Here is a 16622-nt window from a genome sequence, read left to right as displayed (position 1 = left end):
CTACCTACCTTACAATAGCATATCCATGTTCACTCCAAACCTGCATACCTACGTGTACTGTACAGTACACTGCCAGTCACAAACGATCTCCAGATCCCCGAGGACCTTATCCTTGACCTTGTCATATTGCCCTCCCCATTTCCGTTGTCCTACCCCGCTCGTCGAAGCAGTCTCCACATCCGCCTCCACGCTCATCTCCAAAACGGACCCCGCCGCAAACAATACCACTACCTCTACCGACTGATCGAACATGTCGTTTCTCGGCGGGCCAGAATGCAGCACCGGCGCAAACCCCCTGGCCCAGTTCCAGAAACAAACGGGCGCCGACACCTCCCTCCAGCGCGATCGTCTCACGAATCTGCAGCCACAGCAACTGAATGGCTTCCGCAGTGGACAGCAACGACCTGACGATGCTGCCTTCCAAGACTTCGCGCAGCAGGGTCCGCAAATTGGTGAAATGCTGCCCAATGAAGCCTTTCACCTGGAGCAATTGCGACGAGAGCAGGAGCATTTCGAGCGAGCAAGCGGTGGTGGCAACAATGGCAACTGGGCTGGTGAATTCGCGCAGCAGGGCCCACGTTTTGCTCCAGAGGAGTTTGCTCAGCAGCAGCGAACGGCACCCGGTTCGTTCACCCCCCAGGATTTCGCGCAGTTCCGCCAGTCGCAGATGTCGCCTCGCACGCAAAGCCCAAGTCTGCAGCAGTCAACCTACCAGCGACCTTCCATGTACGGATCTGGATTCGGAATGCAGCGGCCGATGATGGGCGGCTTTCAGCCGCAAATGTATGGGCAGCAGCCGCAGCAACAATACGAGGGCAAGGGCAAGTCTCGCGTGCAGGAGCTCAGCGACACCGACTGGGAGAAGCAGTTTGAGGAGTTGTCCACCGAAGATAAGGAGGCAGATCTCGAGCAACTAGACCGCGAAGCCGAACAGGCGGTGGAGAAGGAGCTAAACGATCTAGATAGGTGATTCGATGCCTCATCCCCCCGAGATGTATGCAAATTTGAACTGACGATTTCAGGAACATGCTCGCGGAAGATGAGTTAGCGGGCCACTTTGGCGACGAATACGATCAGTGGAAGGACTTCGATGGTCTGGGCCACAATTTCGACACGTTTCAAAACGACTACAACACGCAGCCTAATTTGGGCAACTACATGTTCGAGGAGAACAACCTGTTTAATGATGTGCCCAACGCTTACGAGGAGGGCATGAAGATCGTGCGCGAGGGCGGCAACCTCAGTCTTGCAGCATTGGCTTTTGAGGCTGCGGTGCAGAAGCAGGATGACTTTGTCGAGGCTTGGGTTGCTCTCGGTCAGGCCCAGGCTCAAAATGAGAAAGAGTCGCCGGCAATTCGAGCCTTGGAGCACGCCATCAAGCTGGATCCTGGTAATTTGGAAGCACTTATGGGTCTGGCAGTGTCGTACACAAACGAAGGATATGATACTCTTGCCTACCGGACTCTGGAAAGATGGGTTGCTTCGAAGTATCCTCAGCTAGGGGTCACGCCTCGCGGCATGGAAGCAGAGGAGGATATGGGCTTCACGGATCGACACATGCTCCAMGAGAAGGTGACTGGCTACTTCCTCGAGGCTGCACAACTCAACCCCGAGGGCGGCGACGTCGACGTTGACGTCCAGGTCGGTCTGGGTGTTCTGTTTTACGGCAGCGAGGATTACGACAAAGCTGTCGACTGCTTCACAGCTGCTTTGAATAGCCATCAACACGGCTCGATGAAGCGCGAAGGCGAGGAGCACCTCCTCTGGAACAGGCTTGGTGCCACCCTGGCGAACAGCTCTCGCTCAGAGGAAGCCATCGAGGCATATTCGCGGGCCTTGGAACTACGGCCCAACTTTGTGCGAGCACGCTACAACCTCGGCGTGTCATGTATCAACCTGGGCGTTTTGGAGGAGGCAGCCGGACATCTTCTCGGTGCTCTGTCCATGCACCGAGTTCAGGAAAGCGAGGGCCGAGCGAAAGCTGCGGAGATACTGAGGGATGGTAATGGCAATGATGCCGACGGCCGGGCTGTCGATGATCTGCTTCGGCAGAATGAGAGCACGAACTTGTATGATACTTTGCGAAGGGTCTTCACTCAAATGGATCGAAGGGATCTATCAACCATGGTTGGCGCGGACATGAATCTAGATGCGCTGCGAGGGCAATTCGACTTTTAGATGAAAATGGATACACGGGCAAATATAGTTGTAGTTGTACTCCATCACCACTGCTTACGATGATGCGAAAGCCGTCAATTAATTCGATTTTATGGCCCTTGCAGAACGACTGGTATCGACTCATATATGGACTGACTGCTGACTGCTGGCTGACTGCTGACTGCCTGCTGTCGTCAGCCGTGGTTGGAAAAGGTGGAGCAGCGCAGCGCATTGACCAAGCTCAGGCCGTCTCACTGTCAGTCACTTCCTCCGCGGCCCTGCATCAAACATTAATCCAAACATTGCAAGTGTGTCGCTACCGGAACCTCTCCTTCCAGAGAAAACTCGTGACATTCCCTTCAAAACGATTGCAGCCGTGTCAAATCCGCGACATCCGGGGACGAATCAACGACATTCAACATGGAGGCTCACCAGCAAGCAGTTGAGGCAATTGCTGCTCAGATCACAAAGTTCCATGAACAGAAGACTCCCTTTAGGCTGTATCATGGCAGCACCAATACCACTCAACAACGAAACGTGGACCCCCAAAAGATGGTCGACACATCAAAGCTCAATCATGTCATCAAGATCGATACAGACAACATGACGGCTTTGGTTGAGCCTAACGTGGCGATGGATGAGCTGGTCGAGGCGACACTTCCCTTTGGTGTCATTTCTCCGTACGTGGAATGCAGCAGCTGAGTATCCACTTCCTCTTAAAAGAGATGGGACGTTATCGATCTGGCTTCCCAGATCCTCAAGGCCCCGCGCATTAGAACTGGCGTTGACTCCCGTTTCTGCAGAGTTGTGATGGAGTTCCCAGGCATCACTGTTGGAGGTGGCTTCTCTGGAACAGCCGGAGAGAGCTCGGGTAACCCATACCTGAAACTGTCGATTCCCGGACGAAGTTGACGTTCAACAGGCTTCAAATACGGCTTCTTTGACTGCATCGTCAATTGGGTCGAAATCGTACTTGCAAATGGYGCATAAACGTGACGCCTTCACTATCTTGGATGCCGCATACTGACTGCTCGTAGGCGAAGTTGTAAAGGCATCAAGAACAGAGAAAGCAGATCTGTTTGAGGGTGCAGCTGGCGGTTTTGGTCGGTGAATTGGCATGCTTTGTCTTGACGTGAATCAGTCACTGACACTATCACAGGCACATTTGGCGTCACTACCCTGCTCGAGATCCAACTGATCAAATCCAAGCCATATGTGGAGCTCACCTATAGCCCGGTTCGCAGTATCTCGGAAGCTCTCACCACTATGGACACTGTTACGAACGACCCAACCAGCGATTTCGTTGATGGTRTGTGAGCTCTAGCGGTGCAGCATGTTCTCCCGCAAAATACAGTAGGACGATGCCAGGCACTCAACTGGCTAACACTTCGTCTTGACCCAGGCATCCAGTACAGCTTGGATAAAGGCGTCATCGTCACTGGAAGGCTGGTCGACGAACTAAAGCCAGGCGTCAAGTTGCAACGCTTCAGCCGAGCCCGAGATCCTTGGTTCTACATTCATGTCGATCGAACAACCGGCAAGAGCTTTGAAGACGTTGTAGAAGCTACCAATATACAAGATTACCTGTTCCGCTACGATCGAGGTACGTTGGCGGAGAGAACGAAAGTTGTACGCCTGAGAACTGTGCTGACTTGATGCCACAATGAAGGTGCCTTTTGGACTGGACAGTACGCGTTTCCATACTTCATGACCGTGAGTCCTGGTCAATCTGCTACACGACCTTACAAGCTATGCCTAACGATCCAGCAGCCGTTCAATAGAATAACGCGATGGGCCCTGGACTACTTCATGCACACCCGAGTGTAAGTCTGCTTCGCAGAACGTCTGTACTGAACTGCTGGACAAGTGCTGACTTCTTGCAGTATGTACCAAGCACTACACGGTAAGACTCTTGAAGCGGACTGGTTACTCCGGCAACGTCATTCGTTCTCTGATGCAGAGCTTGAGCTCCTTAATTCCACACCGCCAGCTATTCCATTAAGCATCAGACGAAGCTGACTTATGATCCAGCTTCTGGACACGCCTCAAAATATATCGTGCAGGACTTGCTCTTGCCCAGAAACGGCGTCGTCGACATTGTCAATTTCGTCGACCAGAAGTTCGGTTTCTGGCCACTTTGGCTCTGTCCGCTTAAGCGAGGCCAAGAGGTGTCTTTGCGTCCGAACCTCGGCGGTGATGTCTACGACGACAGCAAGACAGTATCATTTGTGAATGTGGGAGTCTGGGGGCCTGGTTCGCCGCGTTTTGAAACATTCGTAGAGGAAAACAGAGCGCTTGAGCAGAAAGTACGCCAGCTTGGCGGCATCAAGTGGCTGTACGCACAAGCATACTACACCCTGGACGAATGGAATGACATCTACGATATGAAGTGGTAAGCAAAACAGTGACACGAGAACAAGACGGCCCTGCAAGAGCAGGGCTCGCTGTGTTCAAGTCAGTGGCGATTTTGCTAACATCAAACCATCGCATTCAGGTACAACGCGCTCAGAAAGAAGTATCACGCGGAGTACTTACCCAGTGTGTACCAGAAAGTCAAGGTGGACCTCAGCAAGGTAGGGTCACCTCCCACAGGCCTATCTGCTTGGTTGCGAGATCAATTTTGGAACACATGGCCATTTAGTGGTTTGTATGGAGTGGCGAAGACTTTGCTGGAGAAGGACTACCTGCTTGCCAAGTAGACTTCAGTACTGTATCGCAGGAACATTCCTGAAGAACGAACGACTATGAGTGGCGCTCAATTACATACAAGATGCACGTATATACAGACAGTACCGCAAATACTGTACAGACCAAACCCGGGGAGAGTGGACCGTCAGCCCAGGTATCTCAGGTCCATCCAGCTAACGCTCTCGTAATCAGTACCCAGTATGTCTGCGATCGCGACTGGCTTGCTCAGCTTATCACCGAAGCTCGCCCTCGCTCCTTTGCTGCCAGCTCCGGTATTGCCATGCTCCCCGAGCTGCGAATTTTCAGTTCTTGCATCGCCCTTGTTCCAGATAGACCATCCGGCGGGGTTGACAACTGCCGTCATATCGGTTGACTGGAATGCCACGCGGGCATACTGACCCCAAGGCCGACCCTATACGTACGACGAAGGTAAGCATTCATCACAGACGCGACAAGAAGTCGGCAGCTTACAAGGTAATATGCGCCACTCTCTACAGTGTTTCCAGCTGCAGCGGCCACGGTTGAGTTGTTAATGACGAGATAGCTCGGGCTGTCTGAAGTTTTGCGTCCACTGGCAGTAATGTAACCCTTGGACGCCTGAAGCACGMGGATATCGCACTGATCGAACCACGCCTCTCCGTATTGGCCGAAGATGAAGTCTGTCGCGCCTTCAATGTATGACCTGGCGTAGAGTTGAGCACCTCTTTCGGCGAGCACCGTGTCTTGGAAGCTGGTGGTGTGTCAGTGGACGGGGTATGCTGRCGGCGAGGCACTTGATACGTACCCAGTGAACGAGCATCCGTAGTATCCTTGTCCCTGGAGACTTGTTAGCTGTGTGAAGATTGTTCCTTCGTGATGGGATCGTCTTACAGCAGCGTTTGCAGAAAGCGCCAAAGCCTGGCTCCCTTCCCCATACGAGTTCACTACGTTGACGTTGTAGAGCTTGAAGTTACTCGTGTGGACTCTGAGTGTTGCAGTGGCATCGTTGTTCGGTTGCTGATGCAGCTTGGTTAGAGCTGTTCAAATCAAACTCKAATCCGCAGATTTACCGTCTCCTGGCTTTCGCCCGCCTCGATGAAGACAACATTTTTCTTGTAGGTGCTCTCATCAACCGTGTAGCCCAAGATCGAAAGAGGTCCCTTCAACTTGGGAACATAGACTTGCTCCTTGTAGGTCCCGGCACCGATGAAGATGCTCTGCTCTTTCACGGCAGAGGACGAGAGGGCATCAACCGCAGCTTGAATGGTGCGGTACCCTCCAGTGCCGTTCTTGCTCACCACAAGAGCACCAGGCGGAGCAGTGGTCCGGCATGCGGCAAGCGCCACAGTAACAAAACAGAAAAGGAACCAAAGGGAATGCATTGTTTGAAAAGAGTGTGAATGATCAAGTTGTTGACTGGGCGCCATCGAACCTTACTTGTGTGGTTTTTAAGGACCTCCGCGAGCTCCAGAGATCTGCTTCCCTTTCTTCCGATACACTCCTTGCAATACCGGCATAGTTTGGCCATGTATGCGCCAAGATGCCAAATAGAAGGTCGCTTCAAGGTGATGCTTTATTCGACACCAGGACGTGAATGACGCACTGCCTCCGCCAGTCAGTAGTATTCGAGCAACCCCGAACAGATTGCAGGCTGTGAAGATAGGTTCCCCGGAATTGCCCAAGACAAACAGATGTACTGCATATAGAGTGCTAWCTCGCTTGTCGTGTTCCAGATTTATAGCCACTCAAGTATGCTGTTTTGCCACCAGTTTCACCACGTTGCACGGACAACAGCCAAGCAGTCGTCGGTAGTGCCCCAGCTCTACGCTGGTCAGTTAAGAAGCTCATCGAAATCGCATCGCATCACATCATCAAGTTTCGCGGCTCTTGCACTCATCATAATCACCCCGACCTTCAAGAACGTTTTATGGAGTGACTTTAGGCTGCTATCGCGAAAAGCGCTCGACCGTGACTCTCTGACCAAAGAGACAAAGGACTTACTGACGTGCGGAGCAGATCCGTCTGCAGAATGTTCCTCACCCTCTTCTATCAGAGCCTGCATTCTTTATTACGAGCATACGACGAACGCAAAGCCGTGCATGGCACTTACATGCTCAATGACTGGCCTAAGACATCGACGGACAGAGCTTCGGAACTAGGAATGTGTTAAACTTGCCATAAGACTTCATCCCAATACACTCCGGAATGAGCGAATAGGGAACTTCCTGTGCAGTCACAATTAAGTGCTGACAATCTCGACATGACGGAGAGACTTCGGGGTATGTCGGATAGGGCGGGTCGACAGGGGATGAAGTTGGTCGCGGTGAGCAGGCTGGAGAGCATGGAGTACACGCCGCAAATACCTTGTAGGGCTCAGCCCGCATTGACAGTTTGTCAAGTGACTTTCTGTTGTTGGCGAGCTGTCCCGTTTGAACACAATCACGATTGGTTGCGTGTCACGGAGAGACGTGTCCTACGATCCGCTTTTAGCCTGGACACACCGGCAAATGTAATCGAAAATGGGACGCTTCGGTTTRGGCCGTGCTATTTTTTGCGACCATACTCGATATGCTTGCAGACCATGGAGCACAATTTCTCAGGATCGTCTTGAAATCGGCAGGAAGAACTGGTTACTTCCTGGATGCGTCACACAGCCTTGAGACTGATGACAAATCCCATCATTGAGCTACTTGCAGCGGTGGTCGATTGAAGACAGCAATGCCGAAAAGAACGGCTCTTCTGGCAGGCGAGCAGCGCCACGTGTGTCGGCATGCAGAGTAATCGAGCAGGGTGTCTATGGGACCAATGGCGTTGTTGGTGGCACGCTTTCGCTGGTACAGTGCGCCGCAGCGTTAGTGTTCGCCAACGATCGCTTCGGCTCCACTGAAACCACTCGCATGACCCTCTGCGCCTTCAGAATACAATCGCAAAGCTGTGAAGCGCATGGGTCCCGTACAGATCGCACTTCGCACCGATAGTGCTGCCTCTCGTGATGCCTTTCGAGCCATGGTTCTGAACATAGATCAAAGCATGAAACCTACATTCGGGTAATCAGGAACTGTCGTGGGTCAGCAGACAACAAGCCACGCTTCAGCCTTATGCTTGTGTTCGTTTACAAGCCCATGGTAGTGGTTTGGATGACACGCGGAGACGCCGATCCTGCCAGTTGGTTCTGTGCTTCCCTGCTGGGCCAACGATTGGCTGGCACACAATGCATAGGCGACACGGTCCAGAGAGCTCGTTTCCGACCACACGAGACATCGGGCGGTAACAGACCGGAGTCAGCTCTCAGTCCTGCACGCACTGTCGAAAGACGGCGGTTGGTAAATGTGTCAATTGCGAGTGGCACGAAAAGGAGCCCGTCCAGCCGTTTGCTTCGCAGCAGGTGCGAGCTGCGATTGGCCAGTAGTGGGCAATGCTCGAATTCCAGCTTCTCCCTCGGCTGTGTGAGAAGTGCAACTTTCGCGTTGTAGCCTCGACTTGGCGCGCAGCTGCAGCCGCAGCCGCAGCCAGTGCATTCAGCCGCACGCAGTGCATGAAAAACAGCCTGCTCCATAGCTGTGCCCGTGTTGGAGTTCCAGGACGAGCATTGGCAATCAGTCTTGAAACCGCAGAGGGCGTGGCAGACCATTGTCCCACCGCCTCGAGGATTGGAAATGTAGGTTCTGACATGGCAGCCGACCCGGACATGGCGTGCGTCCAGGAGCAATGTCAGATGCTTGGGGACATCCGATCGACCGCTAGAGCGGATGGCATCCGAGAAGAGCGCGTTCTCCAGCATTCGTGGTGCTTACCAACGAAGATTGAGCTGGTTTGGTCCTCCCGCCTCGCGCTCAGTGGTCGACAGGTAGAGTGGTGGGTAGGGCTGACARGTCGGACACCAGATAGATAGCAGGGATACCTGTCTGGAGCGGTGAGGTCGCGATTGCGGGCGGCTGGTTGCATGCTAGATCCAGCCGTCCGCAGCACGAGGCAGACAGTTCAACAGGCGTCCACTTCAAGGCAGCTGGATGCGAGCCACGTCCTCCTCGACGTAGGTATCGTCGCCGACTCTGAAACGAGTGGACGGAAACGCGGCGCTGGAATGCCGACACGCGTGGTCCAGAGTGTCCGGCGTCGCACAGTGAGGAGTGCGCCCTGCGATTGCAGGCTGCAATGGATGGCATCATGACCTGCCTGTCGGTCTCGGAATGGCACGCTCTTCTGTACGGGATCCCGAGAGGTCGAGGCAAAGCACAACGTCCGGCTACACCGCCGACGCGAAGGAAGAAGGTAGGTAAGTTAGGTGTTGTTAGTGCAGGCCGGTCCGGTGCAGCAGAGCAGAACAGGTGGAGTTCCGCGGAATGCCACGACTTTCGACAGCGCGCATGGTCAGGCTCCTAAATTAAAACACGACCTGGCTCTTTGTAATCATGGCCCTCAGCCAGCTCGCGCATCGAGCCCCATTTCTGGGCAGTGGAGAGAGCAGGTTACCGGTTGGAGCTACATGAGCTCGCGCGCTCAGCCCTGCGGGGTGTGCGTTGGTAGGCGACTCTTCTGTCTGGCTCGCTCGCGGTGGACACGGCATCMACGCAGACCCGAAGCCTGAAGCCTGAAGCCTGAAGCCTGCTTTTGCTTGCCTGCCCGCCTGCTCCAAGCAGCAGCAGCAGCCGCGCCATCGGGCAGCCGCAATTCCGTACAGAGCAGTGCGCAGAGGCGCGGACTGCGGGCGGGTCGAGAGAGCACACATGGCAAGTCGGTCTAGCAAGGATCAGTCGTTCCGCCGTGATCCTCATCCCATGCGATCCTCTGCCATGGCCTGACCTCTTATATGCCGTGCAGCTCCCCCAAACTCCCTTTATCGGTTTCAGCTGTGTAAAGACATCTTCTCCTTTCACACAACGACCTCGACTCTGCTCGTCGTGCAACACGTCTCTGCTCTTTACCTAGCTTTGTCATTGCCCAGTGTCAGCCCGTGATGAACGATCGACCAAGCATGCAGTCGAGCTACAGCTATGCGGAGTACCCGGCGTCCGCACCTCAGAAACATTACCCAACTGCACACAGCACTAGCAGTGCGTTCAGCGCGAGTGCGAACCCCAACGAGGATTGGACCAAAGTATGTGCAATCCGCCGAGACACATATGATCGAAACATTGACCCTGTTCAGATATCAGACCTTGCGGAACGACGAAGAATACAGAACCGCATTGCCCAACGGAACTATCGTATGTTTGTTGCAACCTAACAATGCCGCCATCTTCTGACCATCTTGCAGGCAAGAAGCTGAAGAAGCGCTTGGAAGATCTGGAAAGAAGGGCCGGCTCGAGCTCGGCATCACCAGAACAGCGACATGAAGAACTTCCTCAAACGCATATGAAGGAGTCTATCCAGACCTCTCGCGAGTCCGCACATCACCGACGACGATCAAATAGTAGTCAAGCGCGGCGGCAACATACTCCCGAGGTGCTAGCGCAACGATATGTGCTGCCCTCGGACGACCGTGGCATGTTCTCGCAGCAATTCACACGCCAGATATCGACTTCTCCCCCGCCATTCTCGTATGCTCCTCTACAGTCTACGGAGACTGTAGGATATCCAAACTATCAGCCTTATTGCGGATTGCCGTCGGCTTCGATGGAGCTTCCCCTATACTCGCAGTATCTACCACCACCTCAGCATACGTACGGAGCTCAAAGCATGACATCTCCGCCCATAAAGCAGGAGATCTATGGTGATGACGAGTACAACAACCCATTCGGCATGAGCTACGCATCCATGGCCAACGAAAACTCATTCCCCGCCTATGTGAGTAGACCACCTCACCAACGGAATCACACTTATCCCACCACCGCGACGCATGGCTGATAGCAAGGCCAGACACCGCCACTGTCGGATGCATCTGAGTTCTCACCACCAGATTACCCACGCACCCCTCTATCACTCCCTAGAACACCTCCGTCGTATCGCTCATGATCGAACGGATCAGGCGGATTCCGGGCTCTATTTCTGCACGATTAACGACAATTTGCTTATGACAAGCGCTGGAGTCCGGCGTTGGCTACAAACGACAGGGTCAAGGCCCTTTGAAATTTGGTTGTCATTTGGCGTTCAACTCGGCGGATCAGGTCGATGTTGTTGGGAAATTCATAGATGTTGAAAGTTTCGATATATCAACAATGGCACAGTACTGTACTCCTCATGCCGCCGCATCCGGTTGACTGTCCAGATCTCTCCCTCTCTTTCATAACATCTGTTCTCCATCGATTGCTGCTCAGCAACGTACGTTGTCTTGGCATCTCGGCATCCGGACCTTGAAGATCGCGAGTGCAAAAACGAATATTGTTGCAATGGCATTTTTCTCATCTCGGGCAGCTTTATCCTGTCAGGTAGTTTGCTTCCATGGCTCGCAAGCCGTGATACTCGCGAGTCTCGGATTGTCTTGATCAGTGAGGGATTTGTCACTCTCGTTCCCTCGGATTGTGACGACGCTCGACATGGGTAGTTTGCTCCGCTGTCTACAAGTGTTGTGCACTCCTGCGAAGGTTTCGAGCTAGCAGGAGTTGGACTGATGAGACTTGGCGGCTCGGACTCGCTCGCTCCAACATTGAGAGCTCTACCTAGGCAAACCTTACAGTACCATCGATTCATCATCACCATCCATCAGTTCCATCGACATTCCAGAGATGGCACAGACGTTTGACAGCAAGCATTTGGTCCTTTTCGGGGCAGACAAGTAAGTGGACTGGGCCCGTCCTAGAGCTGCGACGGCGACTGATGTGCTGCCAGGGGCTGGCACTCTGGCGACTGGACTGCATCCGACGATCGTGTTCGGGGCGGTAAATCCCAGGTACGCTCGGCAAGGCTACGAAGAAGCGGCATAGTATCGTGCATTATGCTCACCTGATATCGTAGTCATATCTTGAAATCAACGAGAAGACCGCTCGATTTCATGGAACGCTTGATATCAAGACCCTAGGTGGCGCTGGCTTTGCGAGCCAGCGAACCACTGGGAACGACCGCGAATGGGACCTTTCCGAGTATGCGGGCATTCAAATCAACACATCAAAGGGAGACAGTGCGTACCATGTCGAAGTTGCAGAGACATGTTCTAACAATGCGGCAGAGAAACGATACACCCTGAATTTGAAGGACACATTGCTGCCTCCAGATCCAGACACAGGCCGTGAGCAATCGACAGTCACCTATGAATGCGACTTCGAGCTTCCCTCGCAAGCAGAGCCAGGCCATGCCTACGACCGCTCCATTTTCATCCCCTTTTCAAGCTTCAATGCAACCTACCGTGGCAGGCTGAAGGACGATGCGAAACCGATCAATTTGAAGAAGGTCAAGCAAATCAGTGTCATGATGAGAAGGTAAGGCAATGTCGAYGGCGGTTTGAGGATTGCGCTRACCTCTTACAGCTTCTTCGGCACTCAGGAGGGGGAGTTTTCTCTTACGCTGCGATCCATCTGTGCGCTTTCAAAAGTACCATCGGTGGACGCAGAGACCACCATCATCGATCACAGCGTCCTGGAGAAGGGCGACGCGGATGTGGAATCCAATGTCGCAGATGAAGTTCTTGTGAGTCGTTTGTTGCTGGTGGCGTGCGCATGCAATGATGCTAACTTGTTAGCCTTCGATGCCACCTTCGCGAAAGGTTGCGTATTTCCTGCTCGGGGTCGTTTCCCTGTTTGCGGTATTCCCACTGCTGTTTCCAATGTCTTGCGGAATGCATTCGGGATGAACAGGCAGTCGTAGAACCACTGGCTTCGGACGTCTTGCTCTTTCGAGACTGAGTTGAGAGAGGGACCTCGGATGGAAGCCGATGTATAACGTGCGATGCATTGAATTGTCATAAAACTGGTCATTGCTCATTGACTGAACCGTCTGTATGGCATGGACCAACATCATCTACGCCTTGCACGCACTCACTCCATGAAAGACATCATTGACCCAATCCGAGAAGCGCCACCTCCAACGGCTGCTATTCCCACCGGTGTGATATCCGAAAGGCTGCTGCCGTGGAACAGATAAGTAACATTGTCCCGATCTTGTGCAAACCACATGCCACCTTCGTGCACCGACACAGCCTCGCTGCCTCGTCCACTACGTACGTAACGAACGCTCCTGCTCCGCGTGAACGCCCACAGGGAGTCCAAAGCTCCGACGCTACTACTGATGGGACCAAAGCAGTACAGGTTGCCGTGCTCCAGGCATCCAATTCCTTGTTGTTCCTATCTCCGGCCATTCCGCATATTCCTATTGCGAAATTGGGCATAGCTTCTGAGCCGGCGCCGGAAGGATATCCTCGGCTTCGACTTTTGGCATCGTCGCTCTTCGGCGGAAGTGGTCATGGTTAACGTGTACAGTAGGTAGGTACCTGCTGCTGCATCACTCATCACAATCACAAATTGTCTGTTGGCCTCGGGAAGGCGGATACGAGATACTCGGACTCCTCAGCGATAGCCGGAAACGATGGGATTAATAATGTGAAGTTGCATGTGATTGATCGACTTGTCCAAACGGACGTTCTTTGCGGGTATCTCCAACGCTAGACGAAATACAACGACAACTCCATACCCACCCCATCCCCATTGATAGTTCCGGTCCGGAATATGTTCACCAGTCTTCCAGCATCCAGGTCATTGTTGTCTCGGCCGTTGACGCACTTACGGAGCACTTCCGGCTGTTGACAGACTGTAGCTTCAGATCCATCACATCACCTTGCAGAGTGGTCAGGCAGAGAGGGATCCTCGCCACATTGTGCTTCGGCGTGGAACCCTGCTGAGATGAATTTGGCTGATGCGCTGGCTGTGGAGTTCTATTCTCGAGCTTATCGAGGAAACTGTCTACCCTTTGAAATGGGTGTTCCGCCTTTAAAGTCCTTTGTGCAAGCGTGTTGAGAAGCTGCTGCCTTCCGGGAAGCCTGTATATGAAAACCTGCGTTAGAGGCGCAGGCCGGATGCGCTTCTTGTCGCGTTCAGCGAGAGCAAGGAACGATCCATTGGGCGCCATGGCGAACATAGGGTGATGCTCGTGAGCCGATGGCATGTTCTCCCACAGGCCCATACCTTCATCACTATCCGCCTCCAACATATGACTCCAGGCTGACAGGAAGCTCTCTAGCCTGGCAAGCACAGTCACGCTCGCCGGCTCAACCCTCGAGGCGCTCGTGTTATGCGGGATGCTCGTCTGTACATGGCCGAGTACATACAAGCTACTCTCTCCACCGCCCTGCTTCTGCCCAGCAAACAGCCAGCCATGCTCGAACGGACGCAGGAGCTGCACCCCACAGATCCGAGCGGGCTGCTCTACATCCTCGGATGCCGGCGCGATTGTGAGGAGTGCCGAGTCAAGAAAAGTGTGTTTCAAGCCCGCCTTGCTCTTCCAATGCTCCACTGTGGCTTTCGTCTCTTGCTCTTGCTGTTCTAGAGTTGGCGGAGTGCCCAGATATAGCACGGTGCCCTTCCCCGAGAGACGGACTCGTAGAACATGGTCGTTTTGCTCAAAACCCAGACCACAGATGTAATGCCCGCTGGCACTCGAGATGTACTCGTTGATGGTGAAGCTTTCGGCATCCGCACGGAGGTCGTAGAGCTGGATCGTGCGCTCTTGCGAGATAGCAAGCATGCTTCCATCCGAGGACAGAGCAAGCTCGTTGCACGAATTTGGCTGACACTTCAACCAGGGCCCATTACCTACCGTCTCTTTGAGATCGTTCAGTGGACGCTGGTATCTCAACACAGGCTTGCTTCCGGCAGTATCGAACAGCTCAATCATACGGCCATTCAGCCTGGCCGTCAAATCGCCATTCGAAKTGGAGACCACTCTGGGGTTGATCTGAAACCCAAGCTTCGAGGCTTTGGTCAATCTTCCAGGAGTGTCGTATGCCCGCTCTGTGCGAACGTCAACCATGAGAGTGTGCGTGGCTTCGTCATAGAGCTGCYGGAGCTCGATTGGGGTCGACGAGGCCGCTTGAACCGGTGGGAGAATGGGAAGTCGTCGTAGCTGGCGTGCAAGAGATAAAGGGGCGGTCGATGCGAATTTCCACCATTTGCACACTTTTCTTGCCGAGTAGAAATTTGCGGTGTCCAAGTAGGAGAAGATCTGTTGCTGGAGCTCCAATGGCAGTCCAGTCGAGGCAACCGACGTCTGTCGGACACTTGCAGTGCGTTCCAGTGGAGAAGACATGGTCAATGCAGACGGAAAGCAGATGCAAGAGGGGTGAGAGCAAGATGGTACACGGGAGGTTCAAATGAGGCAAGCGAAGAAAAGAAAGTCACATACCAGGCCGACCGGCGAGAGAGCGGTGAATTATGTACAGATAAGAAACACGACTCTGCAGGTACGCGACGTCGCAGAACGCGCTCAGGATTGAAACGTTGAGCATCTAGGAGGGAAGCAACCAATTCGGTCGGTCGGTCAGCGGGAGTCGCGCCGGTGTGGGAGTCCATGACAGCTCGCCGGGATATCGCCGTCGCGAATTGGCGTTTTGTGGGCCTTGGTATCGAGAGTCTGGGTGTGCAGATGATGTGATGTCCACAGAAAAAAAATAGATATCTCTTCACCGAACCACCGGATGATATCAGCCAGCAGCGGCAGATCGGGCGGATCAGGGACGCCGGCCCATAATAAACGTGGGAGAAGCCTTTTAGCGTTTTGCGGCGCTAATTCGGTTCGCAATCATCAATTCACCGTCATCGTTCGGACGGCGATGCTGGTAGCAAAGTCTGGCTCCACATCCTCCACTCACTCTTTTTGGCGACATCCAGCCGGATGCTTGTCATTGCTCTCACGCAGACGCATCCACCGAAACCACTTCACTCTTTGACCCATTTCACACGACTTGTTCTACCCGCAATACGTTCAAGGCAGGGCGACGACGGACGGCAGTGACTGTTCGATAGACCGAAGACAAACAGGGTTCCCATATGCTGTTTACTGTGCAGGTAAACAGCGTGAGCCAATACTAGCAAGAGATGGGTTGTACCACAAGCGTGAAGTGCATGATGGATACAAAGCGAGTCGCGGAGAAGTGCAGATGACCCCCGACACAAGGAAACACGTTGGCCCATCGATCGTGATGGGGATTCACCTCATATCAAATGATCAAAGCATGTCCGCCTTCCTTTTCGCATGTTTCTCAGCCTCGTCATCCTCGCGACTCGCGACGCAAGCTTTCACGAACTCTGCATACTGCTCCCGATAGACAGGAAGAACTTCGTTCCCTCTCCCTTCCTCCACCCAGCCATCCGTTTCACGGCGCAGCAGTCTAGAAAGATGCATCCGCAGCCTCTTTGTCGACTGTAACTGATCTAGCTCCACTGCGAGCAATGCTTCGTCTTCCGGGCTTGGCTGAGAGGGACAATCGCCTGGCATCCCAAGATTCACCCATCCGCTGCTGACATCTGCTAGTGATGAACGAAGTAAAGTAGCATTGTCAGAAAATMCCGAACTGACCCCGACGAGGTAGCGACAGACCATTTGATTGATGGTCGTGGCTTTGCCTACTTTCTGGCAAAACGAAGGCCGTGACGGCCCATGTTTCATTGCAACGCTGTGTATAATCTTGTGACTCATGCGAGTCGGGAGAAACGTCTGCATCTAGGGTCTTGTCCGGCGAAGGCTCTTCTGCAAAATCTGGCATAAGCGGGCTCAACTGCAGTCGACTGCCAAACGATTTGACCTCTCGCGGTAAGAGAGTCTCTGCACATGACACCTACCAACAGTGCGCTCGAATGCCGATGATCATCGCAATAGGATTCTCGCCTGTCTAGCCGTGGCTTCCCTGAGCCCCAAAGCAGGCACAAGGGCCG

At 53.5% G+C, this 16622-nt stretch overlaps 6 protein-coding genes; 4 read left to right on the top strand and 2 right to left on the bottom strand.

Moving 5' to 3' along the window:
• Positions 1–250: 250 nt before the first annotated feature.
• RCC_03068 (related to peroxisomal targeting signal receptor) lies at positions 251–2178 on the top strand (the record flags this gene model as incomplete). XM_023768360.1 has 2 exons in its annotated part: positions 251–966; positions 1023–2178. The coding sequence occupies 2 exons, from the start codon at positions 251–253 to the stop codon at positions 2176–2178; spliced, it is 1872 nt and encodes a 623-aa protein (XP_023624128.1).
• Positions 2179–2577: 399 nt separating this feature from the next.
• Positions 2578–4856, top strand: RCC_03067 (related to 24-dehydrocholesterol reductase precursor; the record flags this gene model as incomplete). XM_023768359.1 has 11 exons in its annotated part: positions 2578–2837; positions 2961–3028; positions 3080–3139; positions 3195–3260; positions 3317–3466; positions 3560–3760; positions 3827–3870; positions 3928–3980; positions 4041–4060; positions 4189–4549; positions 4652–4856. The coding sequence occupies 11 exons, from the start codon at positions 2578–2580 to the stop codon at positions 4854–4856; spliced, it is 1488 nt and encodes a 495-aa protein (XP_023624127.1).
• Positions 4857–4990: 134 nt separating this feature from the next.
• RCC_03066 (related to pectinesterase precursor) lies at positions 4991–6206 on the bottom strand (the record flags this gene model as incomplete). XM_023768358.1 has 5 exons in its annotated part: positions 4991–5257; positions 5317–5575; positions 5630–5661; positions 5716–5841; positions 5895–6206. 5 exons carry the CDS (start codon positions 6204–6206, stop codon positions 4991–4993), a joined length of 996 nt encoding a protein of 331 aa, XP_023624126.1.
• A 3575-nt stretch (positions 6207–9781) lies between these two features.
• RCC_03065 (uncharacterized protein) lies at positions 9782–10779 on the top strand (the record flags this gene model as incomplete). XM_023768357.1 has 4 exons in its annotated part: positions 9782–9922; positions 9974–10031; positions 10082–10611; positions 10684–10779. The coding sequence occupies 4 exons, from the start codon at positions 9782–9784 to the stop codon at positions 10777–10779; spliced, it is 825 nt and encodes a 274-aa protein (XP_023624125.1).
• A 710-nt stretch (positions 10780–11489) lies between these two features.
• Positions 11490–12550, top strand: RCC_03064 (uncharacterized protein; the record flags this gene model as incomplete). XM_023768356.1 has 6 exons in its annotated part: positions 11490–11539; positions 11593–11653; positions 11719–11881; positions 11930–12179; positions 12228–12387; positions 12440–12550. The coding sequence occupies 6 exons, from the start codon at positions 11490–11492 to the stop codon at positions 12548–12550; spliced, it is 795 nt and encodes a 264-aa protein (XP_023624124.1).
• Positions 12551–13425: 875 nt separating this feature from the next.
• On the bottom strand, positions 13426–14997 carry RCC_03063 (uncharacterized protein; the record flags this gene model as incomplete). Its single annotated transcript, XM_023768355.1, has 1 exon — positions 13426–14997. The coding sequence occupies one exon, from the start codon at positions 14995–14997 to the stop codon at positions 13426–13428; it is 1572 nt and encodes a 523-aa protein (XP_023624123.1).
• Between the last annotated feature and the right edge of the window lie 1625 nt (positions 14998–16622).

This window comes from Ramularia collo-cygni, assembly GCF_900074925.1.
Source record: "Ramularia collo-cygni strain URUG2 genome assembly, contig: RCC_scaffold03, whole genome shotgun sequence".
Classification (NCBI taxonomy): Eukaryota; Fungi; Ascomycota; class Dothideomycetes; order Mycosphaerellales; family Mycosphaerellaceae; genus Ramularia; species Ramularia collo-cygni.
Note: the sequence above shows the minus strand (reverse complement) of the source record. Positions and strands in the feature narration are given on the sequence as shown.